Source organism: Mesoplodon mirus, assembly GCF_964341445.2.
Source record: "Mesoplodon mirus genome assembly, chromosome: 19".
Classification (NCBI taxonomy): Eukaryota; Metazoa; Chordata; class Mammalia; order Artiodactyla; family Ziphiidae; genus Mesoplodon; species Mesoplodon mirus.
Genome location: NC_138995.1, coordinates 64,449,101 through 64,464,159, shown reverse-complemented (window position 1 = coordinate 64,464,159; position 15,059 = coordinate 64,449,101). Strand labels below are relative to the sequence as shown.

At 44.3% G+C, this 15,059-nt stretch overlaps 1 protein-coding gene across 4 annotated transcripts; it reads right to left on the bottom strand.

The window, feature by feature from the left end:
- Window positions 1–5,104: 5,104 nt before the first annotated feature.
- LOC309794615 (uncharacterized protein) lies at window positions 5,105–14,077 on the bottom strand. Of its 4 annotated transcripts, XM_082606331.1 has the most exons (5): window positions 13,800–14,077; window positions 13,135–13,173; window positions 12,857–12,957; window positions 12,393–12,519; window positions 5,105–7,590 (listed from the first exon to the last, which is right to left on the bottom strand). In XM_082606331.1, the coding sequence occupies exons 4-5, from the start codon at window positions 12,424–12,426 to the stop codon at window positions 6,275–6,277; spliced, it is 1,350 nt and encodes a 449-aa protein (XP_082462457.1). In that variant the 5' UTR covers window positions 12,427–12,519; window positions 12,857–12,957; window positions 13,135–13,173; window positions 13,800–14,077; the 3' UTR covers window positions 5,105–6,274. The 4 variants fall into 4 exon arrangements, with proteins under 4 accessions (XP_082462457.1, XP_082462454.1, XP_082462456.1 ...); XM_082606328.1 differs by lacking the exon at window positions 12,857–12,957; XM_082606330.1 differs by lacking the exon at window positions 12,857–12,957 and having other exon boundaries at window positions 5,105–7,572.
- Between the last annotated feature and the right edge of the window lie 982 nt (window positions 14,078–15,059).

Here is a 15,059-nt window from a genome sequence, read left to right as displayed (position 1 = left end):
TGGTTAAATCCTCGTATCTTCTCCACAGTTCACCGTTTTTACGTGTGTGTGTGCTTGCGTGTAGTTCTATGCAGTTTTTTTTTGTTTTTGGTTTTTTGCGGTACGCGGGCCTCCCACTGTTGTGGCCTCTCCCGTTGCAGAGCACAGGCTCCGGACGCGCAGGCTCAGCGGCCACGGCTCATGGGCCCAGCTGCTCCACGGCATGTGGGATCTTCCCGGACTGGGGCACGAACCTGCGTCCCCTGCATCAGCAGGCGGACTCTCAACGACTGTGCCACCAGGGAAGTCCCTATGCAGTTTTATCACGTGTAGAACCACGTAGGCACAACCACAATCAAGATACAGATTTTTTTTTGGCAGGAGGCCAAAAGGTTATATGTGGCCCCCAAATACAGATACTACAAGTCATATAAAGAGAGGGAAGTCTGATATGGAGGAGGATATGCCTGCAGAAGTGAGAAGTATTTAGGGAAATAAAACCAATAGACCTTGGGGGCTAAAATCTTGAAAACAGCATTTGACATGAGCAACCAAGAATTAATATATTGCCAACAGGAATTTTGGTCAGGACCTTATAGTGACCATCCTAAATGGCTGGAGTATTTTTTTTTTTAATTAAAAAACTACTGGACATCCAGGGAAGTCCCTAGAGTTGGTATTTTAAAGGGAAGGCCAGGGAAAGTTGCCCTTTAACTACATAAGCAATAGAGTAGCCCTTAGGCACACTGGATGAAGCTAAGAAATCCACTGGGGTGGCATGAAGCTGAAACATGTGGGGCAGTAGCCAATCTGCTCTCTGTAAGCACAACGATGAACGTATGCCTTGCACAAGTGTCTAGCAAATCCCCTCACGAGGGATGTCATCAATGTAGCACCATACTTGGGTGTGTGGGGACAGCTGGATCCAATTAAGTTCTTGTCAGTTGAGGTTGTATGTGATGGCTGAACCGTTGCGGTATCCCATGGGCAACTAAGTAAAGGTGTATAGTACTGAGTTCCTATGTAGGCGAAGGAGAGGCTGTTAAAATAGGCACTGGCTAGAATACATCTAAGAGCAAAGTATTGGCCTGTGAAGATTGAATGGCACATTCACTTGAATTATGTGAGGTATAGGGGCTTCAATGGATGGGATCAATGTAGCTGTAACCCACCATGAGATGCCATTCCTCCTAGGACACTTAACATCTATGGTGGTGTCTCAGATCTAAATAAAATTGGTTACTTCTCACTTTAAGTTAATGAACCTGATCTGTATGTCAAAGATATTCTTTTGATATGTCTTCAACATGATTTCTGGTCATTTTATTTTCTCATTTGATGTGTTATTTTTGTCTACTAATTCCTTTTTTTATTTCGTGTTTAAATTTACTTGGAAAAGTTCGTGTAAATACACGAGGATAAATTTAACACATACACTTTCCTCCCCACCTGTATATGTATGAAACGAATCAATTATGGTTGAGGATCCTTTCAGTAACATTTGGATTTGCTTACATACAGTAGCATCTGTTCTCACTCTCCCGATATGACCTCCTGGCTGTTTGATTCATTCCCATAGTGCTCTTTTAGCCCCTGCCAGATGCCTGTATACAGCTGCACGATTGTAGCTTGTGAGATATGCCCTTCAAGATCCTGCCCCAGAACTGTGCACAATAGGCAACTATTTTCTTCCCAAAACATTAGTGCTAATTATATTTGTTATTACAGTATGCACCAAATATGGACAATTGGTAGGTGACAAAGACAAAAAGATAGAGAGAAAGAGTCTTCAATAAATCCTAGTTTATCTGCACTGGATAACTTTAGAAATCAGGGCCTAAAATCTGCTCCTCTGTTAAATATGGGTGATAATTTTGAGAATGTCTAGAGCTAATGACACTTTAAATTATAACTGTGCTCCCTCTGATTGTTCTAAAATGTACTGAAATTCCCCACTTTACAGAACCCCAATTATTATGAATTATGTTGGATTATTTATGGCTTTTCTGTCAACAAGAACAAAGACACAAAATACTAGAGGATTCATACTCAAAACCGCATGGTTTTGACTCCAAAATAACATGCTAGAAAACTGCACCTCAACTTTTAATTTATACGCTTTTTTTTTTTTGGCCATACTGAGTAGCATGCGGGATCTTAGTTCCCAGACCAGGGATAGAACCCACACCCCCTGAAGCGGAAGTGCAGAGCCCTAACCACTGGACCGCCAGGGAATTCCCTAATATGCATTCCTTCTGATCCTTTGTGAGAAAAGCATTTTCAAAGTTTGGGTTTTTTTTTTCCCTCAAGAACTGCCTGTACTTGAAATATCTTGCCTGCTCTATTTTTGTTTCTTGCATAATTGAAGTAGTGAATTGAATAATTTAACTGAATAAGTGCCATTATTATATCAATAGATTGTCTTTTGTTTCCAATGAAAATTTTGGTTTCAGGGTGTAAGCAAGTATCAAAACATCAAAATGTACACCTTAAATACATGCAGTTTATATGTTCAGTCAATTATACTTTCATGAAATAAACATTCAAACTTGTCACTTCCTAATAATTTTATTATGTTTTATTATCATTTGTGTCCTACAGGTTATTGTAGCTACTGGAACAGTATGGTGGAGTTAGAATGATGGACCTCTGGCAACTTTTGCCAACTCCATGTTCAGTGACATCATGTTGGCAGTTTGAAATTGGCCATGGTGGGAGTATTTATATCAGGGAAATTGGAAAACACTACAAAGCAGGACTTAACTGTACTATTGAAAGCCTAGACTTAAGAATATAGGAACAGGGGCTTCCCCGGTGGCACAGTGGTTGAGAATCTGCCTGCCAATGCAGGGGACACGGGTTCGTGCCCCAGTCCGGGAAGATCCCACATGCCGTGGAGTAACTAAGCTCGTGTGCCACAACTACTGAGCCTGTGCTCTAGAGCCCGTGAGCCACAAATACTGAGCCTGCATGCCGCAACTACTGAAGCCTGCACGCCTAGAGCCCGTGCTCCACAACGAGAAGCCACTGCAATGAGAAGCCCGTGCACTGCAACGAAGAGTAGCCCCCGCTCGCCACAACTAGAGAAAGCCCGCGTGCAGCAACGAAGACCCAACACAGCCAAAAATAAATAAATAAAATAAATAAATTTATATAAAAAAAGAATATAGGAACAATGCAGATTAAAATTGTAAGTATATGGTGTATGCAGTAATTACATTGTACAGAATGCACAAAAATTGAGGAACAAAAATGAGATTACTTGTTAATGAAAAGGGAAATAGTCACAACATAAAAAAGTAAAATAAGCATAAGATATAAACAGATATTTTACCAAGAAGGTAAACAGATGGCAAATAAACACATGAAAAAAATGTTCAACACCATGAATCCTTAGGGAGATGTAACTAAAACTACTGCTTCCTTACTAAAAGTATAAATTCAAAAGACTGATAATACCAAGTATTGGCAAGAATGTGGAAGCATTTTACATAAACCTGGTGGGTATACAAAAGCAAACCATAATTTTAGGTCACCATTTGGCAGTTTTGTAAGTTAAACATTCACCTATTCTATGACTCAGGCATTATACTCTGAGTTACTAACACAAGGCAAGTGAAAATACATACATACATATAGAATTACACACAAATGTTCTAGCACCTTTACTCACAACAGCCAAAACTGGAAGTAACCCAAATTCTCTTAACCAGACAAATGAATAAACAAATGGTATAAGTATAGAAAAGATACTACTCAGCAATAAAAAGAATGAACTACTATGGATCATTGAAGAATCTGAAAATAATAATGAACCATGAATGAAACCAGGAAAAAAAAGTAAACATTTTATGAATAAAATCATATAAAATTCTAGAAAATACAAAATAATCTATTATAAATAAAGGTAAATCAATGATGGCCTAGAGGCCTGGGGTGGAGAAGGGCCTGAGGTAAACTGGGGGTGAGAGACGTTCATTATTGTGATTATGATGAGGTTTCATGGGTTTATATGTATGTAAAATTTAAATTGTATACTTCAAATAGATACAGTATATTGCATGTTGACTATACATGAATAAAAATTTACAAAATGGTTCAAAAGAAAAATATAGGTATCCTACTCTTTTCAGAAAATCAGGCCTGGCAATCCTATATTGCCTCTCTTTTCTGATGACCTTGCAGGAGCAGCCTTGCCTTAGTGGTAGCAAATACTGATGAGTAATAGATTCCTTCCCACCTGAGTTAACAGGAATGCTGGCTGGTCACAGAGCCACACTGTGGACTAAGGCAGCGGTCCCCAACCTTTTTGGCACCAGGGACCGGTTTCGTGGAAGACAATTTTTCAACAGACATGGGAAGGGTTGGGGGTGAGGTGGGGTGTGTGATGGTTCAGGCAGTAACGTGAGCAATGGGGAGCAGCAGATGAAGCTTCACTCACTCGCCCACCGCTCAGCTCCTGCGTGCAGCCCGCTTCCTAGCAGGCCGAGGATCGGTGCCGGTCCGAGGCCAGTGGGTTGGGGACCCAGGACCAAGGGATCTCCTTTCTCTCTATGCTTGTTTCTCTGTGTAGCAATGGCCTTTAGCTGAACATCCAAGAGAGGCTATAGGAATCCAGAAAACCAATAGTTTATTTTCTTTCACAGTGATCTCAGCTACAAAAGATACACTTGCCTGGAGGTTCTGAGAATTTCTGGGCATCTGTGCCCACTGATACTGCACAGTCACAGTCAATGAAGCATGTTGATGCAATTTTAGAAGGGGCACACTCCATCTACTCCACTGCACTCTCCCCCGCTCCAGGGTTCCTTTACCAAGATGGTTCCCCCTGGCCCTAGTCTTACAGTGGCATTATCTAGTGAACTCTGGGGATCAGGGCATGCGGTTCTTTTGCAGGATAACTGCTGAGCAGTACGTGATATTTACTGTGAATAAGAAAAACAATTTGTGCTGTTATCAGAAGCACTGGAGGCTGTCGTAACTTCCTGGCTCCTCAGGGTGTTTTCTGAGCCCATAAAAAACCCTGATACCCAGTCCACAAATTAGGACCCTGAAACCTTGCAGTCTTTCCTAGGAGACCCTGGGCAACAATGTACATTACGCCAAAACCAGAAAGAGAGCTATATTCTTTTTTTTGTGTGGTACGCGGGCCTCTCACCACTGCGGCCTCTCCCGTTGCGGAGCACAGGCTCCAGACGCACAGGCTCAGCGGGCAAGGCTCACAGGCCCAGCCGCTCCGCGGCATGTGGGATCCTCCCGACCGGGGCACGAACCACGTCCCCTGAATTGGCAAGCAGATTCCCAACCACTGCGCCACCAGGGAAGCCCGAGAGCTATATTCTTAATCATACTGACATGTGAGGCACACAAAGCATGGGACCTCCACGAGAGCTGTGCAGTCCTTAATGCTGGTAGAGCCCAGTTGTTTTCAGATCACCTCACACAGTGAATAGAACCCCAAGAGCAAAGGTAGCTTAAACATTGATGCCTTTATTATTACAAAATGCAGAGCAATAAGAGGCATGCAGTTCCCAGCTTCGTGACTCGGAGGCTGGGAAAATCCAAGAGAAGTGTCACCAGAAACTAACGTGTCCCTGAAAATGCAGTGCTTCCCGACAAGTCACTAATAGAACTCAGACAGGGTCCACTGGGCCCAGACTAGGTCGGGTCCAGGCCCTACTTTGGAAATGAGAAGGGAATGAGGACCCCATAAGAGCTAAGACTACTCATTACTTCCCCTGCAGATGGGGATGGGACACAGGTCAGCTTCCCTGAGTATGTTGGGAGGTAACTTTTGCACACTGTGGACCACCCAGGTGATAGAGGTGAAATGAATTCTGCCATAGATGGCACTGACATAAAGCTGGCAAGGGTCCTGGGCAGGTAAGAAATTATAACACAGTTCCTTAAAGATTCTCACATACCTGGAACTTTAGGGCAATCTCCCCATTGCAGACTTTCGGATATATGGGCTTTAATTCAGGCAGATGGCTCCCTCACAACTTCTCTCCTCCAGTGTAATTATACTAGAACTGTACATCCCAGCATATCTATGGCTCTTCACTAGTCTGAAGGCTCTGGTATTGAATGAGATCAAATTAGCAGCTAACAGATTACCTTCATTCACTGCACTTGTAAGACATCTTCCACTGTGAACTCTCTAATGTTGAATGAGGCTGGAACTTTGGCTAAAGGATTTTCCACAGTCCCCACACTCACAAGGCCTTTCTCCAGTGTGAATTCTCAGGTGTTCAACGAGGTTAGATTTGCAGCTAAAAGATTTCCCACATTCTCTTCACTGATGAGGTCGTTCTCCAGTGTGAACTCTCTGGTGGTAAATGAGACTAAACTTTCGGCTAAAAGATTTCCCACATTCATGGCATTCATAAGGCCTTTCTCCAGTATGAATTCTCTGATGTTGAATGAGGATGGATCTTTGACTAAAGGATTTTCCACACTCTCCACAATCATAAGGCCTTTCTCCAGTGTGAACTCTCAGGTGGTTAATGAGGTTAGATTTGCAGCTAAAGGATTTTCCACATTCCTGACACTCATAAGGCTTTTCTCCAGTGTGAACTCTCAGGTGGATAATGAGGTTAGATTTGCAGCTAAATGATTTTCCACACTCGTGACACTCATAAGGCCTTTCTCCTGTGTGGACCTTCCGATGTGAACTGAGGCTAGAGCTCTGCTTAAAGGATTTCCCACATTTACTGCACTCATAAGGTCTTTCTCCAGTATGAAGTCTCCTGTGGTGAATGAGTGTGGAGCTTCGGCTAAAGGATTTTCCACATTCATCACACTGATGAAGTCGTTCTCCAGGGTGACCTCTCTGATGCTGAATGAGGTTGGATCTTTGACTAAAAGATTTTCCACATTCCCTGTATTCATAAAGTTTTTCTCCAGTGTGAGCTTTCCTATGGCTATTGAGGCTGTAGCTTTGGGTAAAGGACTTCCCACATTCATGGCATTTATAAGGCCTTTCTCCAGTGTGGACTTTCTGGTGCTCAATGAGGTTCCATCTTCGGGTACAGGCTTTTCCACATTTGCTGCAATTATAAAGCCCTTCTCTAGTGTGGACTCCTTGGTCCTCAACAAGTTTGTCTGTGCGGCTAAAGGCTTTCCTGCCTTCTCCCCAGTTGTGATGCATTTTTCCACTGTGAAACACAGCCTCACACTCATTATTGTTGTTTGAGTTCTCTTCAGTGTGAGTGACTGGTTGATGGAAAAATCTCATGCTGGCTATGAAGTCCTTCCCCATCTCTCTACAGGAAAAGGATTTCCCTGACACATAGGTTGTGTGGCTCTTTATAAACAAGGCTCTGTCCACAGAACTTCTGATGGGTATCTCTCCAATGTGCTGCCCTTGATACTGTTGAAGGTTGGCAGAGAAATAGAATCGATTCCCACACGTGTATGGTTTCTGCCCAAGATGTGTGCCCTGGTGCTCAGGCAAGTGTGAAGTATCTCCCAAGATTGGGCCACACATCTCAAAGGGCTGGGCCTTCTGGGGAGACGAACCTGCCTTGAGAGTACTGATCTGTGACACTCCTTCTACAGAAATGCTCTGTTGAGAAGGTGCTTCCTTATCTTCTACTCCATGCCAACAGCCTGAAAGTAAAGAAGTGACGATGAAGTACATGTTAACCTCATTGAGAGGGAGCAAAATCACCACAAATGTAACTCGACACATCAAAGAATCAGTCCATGAAACCGTTTTCAGGAAAAGGAAGTTGGGGTCAGCTTGAGGAAGCAACTGCTGTGCCCTGCTGGGTCCCTAAGGTCACAGGATGGTGCAGGCCTCACTAGGCACAGGACATGAGTAAAGGGTGTGGCCCAGGGGAAAGGCATATTCTACAGCTTATTCTTCTCTCAACAGCTTTTCTTTTTTTGGCCATGCCATGCGACAAGCAGGATGTTAGTTCCCCAACCAGGGACTGAACCCGTGACCACTGCAGTGGAAGCGTGGAGTCTTAGCCACTGCACTGCCAGGGAAGTCCTGTCAATGGCTTTTAGCAGGATTATATCTGCTGATGACATGTGATGCTGTCCAGAAGTCTTGTTCAGGCCCAGAAAAACCTGACTGAAAAAAAGGTAACAGGTGTTTAAGGATTATTAGACACATGCACTCTTTAGGACACTACAAAGTGTTTGAAAGCACTGAGGAGGGAACAGTGTGAGGAATCAGTGAGGTAAATAGTCCAGAGAGATGGGGAATAGTCTCAGCTGGAGTCAGAATAAAAATGACTAGTATTAGACATGACAAGTCAGTAAAGTGTGAAGAATGGAGAAGGAAAGATGGAGGTGAGGTGTGGCCACTGGTAATGGCATCACCAAAACAAAATTAAAACAGGACAGTGTCGGGCTTCCCTGGTGGCACAGTGGTTGAGAGTCTGCCTGCCGATGCAGGGGATACGGGTTCGTGCCCCGGTCTGGGATGATCCCACATGCCGCGGAGCGGCTGGGCCCGTGAGCCATGGCCGCAGAGCCTGCCCGTCCGGAGCCTGTGCTCCGCAACAGGAGAGGCCACAACAGTGAGAGGCCCGCGTATCGCAAAACAAAAACAAAAACAAAAACAGGACAGTTTCTTGATATGATTGATATGAACCAAGCCCTGAAGTCATGTCTTCCCCCAACTGCTATTTATCTGGGTCAGGCCCCATCTGGGCCCATCTTGTGGAGAATGGGATCATATCCATCCTGGGAAGCACAGAGGACTCTTCCTCTATCCCCAGCTGAGCTACTGCATGAGAGATGGATGATACAAATCCTAAGGGAAGGACAGGAGAAGTCAGTAGCCAATACTGTCCCAGAAAACTCAGACACAACAGATCACAGGAAAGATATTTCAAATATTACAAAAAGTACCCACGGGCACAGCTAAAGGGAAGGTGGCGGAGTAGTAAAACCAGGTATTTTCCCACCTGGACAAAAACTACAATGGTAGAATCAATCTGATGTAACTACTTTGCAATAAAAAATTGCTTTAATTTAGGTCAACTGCAGCTGTTACTATTACCCTGATATTAAAAAACAGGCAAAGACACTACAAGAAACCTACGGGGCAATATATTTGATGATTATCGGTGCAAAATTAATCAACAAAATACTAGCAAACTGTATTCAGCTGCATAGTAAAAAGATTATACACCATAAACACCTGGGATTTATTTCTAGAATGCCAGGATGGCTCAAAATACAAAATTAATCAGCGTAATATGTCATTTTAACAGTAAGAAAAAAAATTATTATCACCTCAATCAATGTACAAAAACCATCTCACAAAATTTATCACCCTTTTATGATGAAAATACTCAACAAACTATGAATAGAAGGAAACTAGCTTAACATAATGGAAGCAAAAAAATTAAAACCCACAGCAAATATTAAACTCAATGGTAAAAGACTGAAAACTATTCCTCCAAGATCACTAATAAGAAAAGAATGCCAGCTTTCACCACTACTATTCAACACAGTATTAGAAATTCTAGACATAGCAATTAGGCAAGAAAGACAAATAGGCATCCAAAAGAGAAAGGAAGAAGTAAAGCTCACTACAGCTCATGACATCTTAAAGATTCCACCATAAAACTGTTAGAATAATTGAAGTTTGCAAAGGAAGAAGATATAAATACAAAATGAAAAAAATCAGTTATATTTCGATACACTAACCATGAACAATCTGAACAGGGAACTAAGAAAACAATTCCACATATAAAAGTACCTGTCAAGGGACTTCCCTGGTGGTGCAATGGTTAAGAATTCACCTCCCAATGCAGGGGACGTGGGTTGAATCCCTGGTCAGGGAACTAGATCCCATGTGCATGCTGCAACTAAGAGTTCGCACGCCACACCTAAGGAGCCCACCAGCCGCAACTAAGCTAAGATTTGGCACAACCAAAAAAAAAGTACGTGTCAAAAGAATAAAATACTTAGAAATAAACTTAACCAAGGAAGTAAGATTTGTACAGTAAAAACTACAAAACACAGCTAAAAAAAAATACAGACAATAAATGGAAAGATTTCTATACTCATGGACTGGAAGACTTAACACTGTGAAGATGTCAATACTATCCAAGCCATCTAGATATTCAATGCAATTCCTATCAATATTCCAGTGATGTTTTCTGCAGTAATAGAAAAATTCATCCTAAAATTCATATGGAATCTCAAGGGACACCAAATTGCCAAAACAATATTGAAAAAGAAGAACAAAGGTGGAGGAGTCACAATTCTAAATGTCAAATATTACTGAAAAGCTACAGTAATCAAAACAGTGTGATACTGGAATCAAGGCAGACATATAGACCAATGGGATAGAATAAAGAGCTCAGAAGTAAACTCTCGCATATGCAGTCAAATGATTTGCAACAAGGAGGCCAAGAACATTCAATGGGGAAGGACAGACTTTTTAACACATGATGCTGGGAAAACTGAATATCCACATGCATAAGAAGGAGGTTGGAGGGATACCAGGTATACAAATTAACTAAAAATGCATCAAAGATCTTAAGAGCTACAACTAGAAAACTCTTAAGAAAACATAGTGGAAAAGCTTCATGACACCGCATTTGGCAATGATTCCTTGGATACAACAAATGCACAAGGAACAAAAGAAATACAAACTGGATTTCATCAAAATGAAAACCTTTGGTACATCAAAGGATGCTATGAACATAATAAATGGCAACTCATAGAATAGGAGAAAATATCTGCAAATCACCTATCTGATGAAGGGTTAACATTCAGAATATATAGAGAATTCCTAAAACTCAACAACAAAAAAACCAAGCAACTTGATTCAAAAATTGGCAAAAGACTTGAACAGACATTTCTCCAAAGAAGATATACAAATGGGCAATAAGTGCATGAAAAGATGTTCAACATCACTAGGCTGTCAAGGAAATGCAAATCAAAACACAATGAGATACCACTTCACATTAGTTAGGATGGTTATTACTCAAAAAAAAAAAAAAACAGAAAAGAAGTGTAGGCAAGCATGGGAGAAATTGGAACCTTTGTGAAGCTGCTATGGAAAACAGTATGGTGATTCTTCAAAAAATTTAAAAAAGAACTCTCATAAGATGCAGCAATTCTGATTCTGGGTATATACTCAAAAAGAACTGAAGCAGGGACACTAAAAGATATCTGCACACCCATGTTCATAACACCATAATTCACAAGAGCCAAAGGCAAAAGCACCCAACTGTCTACTGATAGAATAATGGATAAACAAAACGTGGTATATACAATGTTATTCAGTCATAAAAAGGAAGCAAATTCTGACACATACTACAACATAGATGAACCTTTAAGATATTATGCTAAGTAAAGTAGGCCAGACATCAAAGAACTACTGTCTGACTCCACCCACATGGGATACTCATAATAGGAAAATTCATATTTACAGAAAGTAGAATGGTGGTTGTCAGTAGATGGGGTAAGTTACTGATTAAGGGGAACAGAGTTTCAGTCTGAAGATGAAAAAGTTCTGTGCATGCATGACTGTGATAGTTGCACAATGAGAGTGTACTAAATGCCACTTAGAAATGTAAATATTCTGTTTTGTATATTTCGCCACAACTAAAATAAAGAGATTTCCCAGGTGGTCCAGTGGTAAAGAATCCACCTTACAATGTAGGAGACATGGGTTGGATCTCTGGTTGGGGAACTAAGGTCCCACATGCTGCGGGGCAACTAAGCCCACGCATCTCAACTACAGAGCCCACGCGCTCTGGAGTCCACACGCCACAACTGCAAAGCCCACGTGCTCTGGACCCCGTTTGCCACAACTAGAGAGAGAAAACCTGCATGCCACAACTAGAGAGAAGCTCACGTGCCACAACGAAGAGCCCGTGCACCACAACGAAGATCCCGCGTGCCACAACGAAGACAAGGGGTAGCCAAAAGAAAATACAAGATAAATAAATAAATTGATTAAATATTTTAAAACAAGAGAAAGAAACATAAACCTTTACAAAATAAAGTAAAAAGAACCTAAGCAAAGGACCTCTCAAGAACATTTGTGTAAGCAGTGACTATGAAAGTGACTACAATTCCTGACACAGTCAGGAAAAAAATAAATGTAAGCTATAGGAAGGGAGACATACCAGGGTGCCATGGTGCTAGACAGTCACCCAGCAAGAGAGAGGGCATGACAGGTGGGATCCATTAGGCTGACCTAAAGAACAGCGAGACCTAATCCTTCCCTGTGAAGCTTCGGGGCAGGAGGTGCTGCAGTGATAAGGATGAGAAGTAGGCATGCACTCAGCTCACCCCTTGAACCACAGCACATACCCAGGCAACTGGGGAAGGAAGCAGTGCCCATGGTTTAGATGGACACATACCTGACCCTGGAGAAAAGAGAAAGGCCAAGCCTTGCCCAGGGCAGAGGGGCAGGTGTAAGAGCTTACCCAATGAAGATGTAAGTGCAAAATTCTCCAGCATCACATCGTGGTACAGGCATCTCTGAGCCTCATCAAGGAGAGCCCATTCCTCCCAGGAGAAATACAGGGCCACATCCTCAAAGGTCACACTTGCCTGCCAGGATAGAGACAGATGAAATCATCAACAGCCTCACTCCTGAAGACCCACAATCTATCTCCTCACACACCTACCCCACGTCCATCCTCCTCCTAAGATCTCAGAGGAGATCCCAGGCCCTAATGCCATTGGTGTCTGCTGTCTTCTCATACTCCCATTAACCACGTGCTCACTCTGCTGTCCACTCTGCAACCAGATGGAGCCTGTTAAGACCTAGATGCGGACACCTCCCTCATCTGATCCAGACCTCCCACTGTCTGCAGGACAGATGCCTAACCTCACAGGCAGTCATTCCAAGTCTGACTCTTACTCCCCACACCCAGTTTGTTCTCACCAGAAAGGAAGGAGACCTGCAATTCCCTGAACCAGCTTAGCCTCGCCTCCAAGCACTTCCCGTTTTTGTGATAAGCTTCCACATCTCTTTCCACTGGTGGCCTGAAATGGGAAACCCTCCATCAAACCCCCGGACTCAACTCAGGACCCTGAGCTAGGATTCCCTAAGGTCCCCACACCCAAGGGCTGGGAAAATGGCAGGTGACAAGTCTCATGACACCACAAATTTGGAGAAAATAGGGGTTGGGACCAGCGACGGAGGACGAAACCGCCACTTACCTGATGAGGTTCCAAAAGCACTTCTGCAGCCATGGAAACCTGTGGGAAGAGGCAGGTCTTAGAGGGAAGTCAGCATGGCATCCTACCAGGGGCTCAGGCTTTCCCTGCACCCCTGGGGGTCACCAGAGCCAGGTAATCTCGGGCCGACCATCTAACCTCTGTATTGACTCTCGGCAGTTTTGTGTCCTTGGGGAAAAAACCCCAAGCACCCTCTGCCTCAATGTCCTCAGCAGCCCTACAATTTGTGCTTCCACTGAACAGACTCTGGGGATTTTTTCAAACTTAACTGAGATCACGTCTCTTTTCCGCAAAAATTTCCATGGCTCCAAGAGCCCCAAGAAGGAAGGTACAACTCCTCAGCCTGTCACTGCAGGTGCGACTCTACCCACACTTTGTTCCCTGCAGAAGCAACACGGACCCCAGGTTTCCCCAATCCTCCCGGCTCAATCCGACCTCCCAGCCTTTGCACCTGCTGGTCCCTCCGCCTGTCACCCTCTCTCACGCGGCCATCACACCGTCTGTCAGAAACAGGGCCCCACCCACGGCCGCCTCACCGTCCTGGACACCGCGGCCTGGGCTGCGGGCACGAGAGCAGGCGCCCCGCATTCGGGGCTTTAGTGTCTGGTGGGGTGAGGACGGTGAGGGCCCGGAGGACGAGCGTTTACCTGAGGCGGGTCCCCCGGCGGCGCCGCCGCCGCCGCCACCTGAGCCACAAACCGGGGCAGAGAGGGGACAGCCGAGCGTCCCGAACGGACCGGGCACCAACGTCTCCAGACCGGCCCCGCAAGCGGCGATGTGCCCGACTATAGAACCGCCTCTAGTCACTGGGGACAAAGCCTCTTCCCGCGCCTTCTCTGTCTGTCACCTCAATGCCGACTCTGCGCTCTCGGCCTTCTGACCCCGAGGACCGCCAAAATGACCGCCACAAGATACAGGAAGTCCCGCCTTCGCCCAGTGCGCCCTCCCGGAAATGCCTAAAGTCTGGATGTTCATTGGGTGTTCGTCGCTGCCGCTCAGCGCATCGCTTTCTGGGTAATGGAGTTCCCGCCGCCACACAGGCCCGCAGGAGCGGCGCCTTTGCTGGAATCTCCCAGGGAAAGGGTCTAGCAATGCCCCGGGGCTGCTCAGAGCTGTAGGCCTTGTTCTTCTAGGTCGGAGAGAAGCTTCGCTTCCTCTCAAAGGGGCGAAGGCCAGTTTCTGGGGAGTCCGAAGTGCATTTAGAAATCCTTCAATGCTATTGATCTCTGAAGTGTTTAGAAATTCGGATTCCATGCGAACATTTTCTGGTGGATGTGAACATTGTCTGGTAGATGCAAGTGATTATACATTATCCTATTGTCCTGTAAATGCACGCAGACTGAGGCATTAAAGTCATTTTTGTGAGCTTTTGTACGTTTTGTCCGGGAATTTAAAGGAAAAAAAAAAAAAATCACCTGGGCCACAGTAGACAAGATAGAGGAGGCATATTGGACGGCTCTGACAAAGCCGGATGTGGTGGGATCCGGGCCTCTCCTTTCTGGTAGTCAATGATTAATGATTATGCCCAACTCAGTGAGAAACACCATAAAACATTAAATCATTTTATCTAAAAAACATAAATCTGGGGCTTCCCTGGTGGCACAGTGGTTGAGAGTCCGCCTGCCGATGCAGGGGACACGGGTTCGTGCCCCGGTCCGGGAAGATCCCACATGCCACGGAGCGGCTGGTCCCGTGAGCCATGGCCGCTGAGCCTGTGCGTCCGGAGCCTGGGCTCCGCAATGGGAGAGGCCACAACAGTGAGAGGCCCGTGAACCCCCAAAAAATAAAAAAAAAACAAAAAGCATAAATCTGTTTTACATATGCACATTCCTTTCTGTACTACACAGCTGACAGTTTCTCTTGTATGAAATATAACATTGGCTATTGTTTATTAAGGAGTACTACTC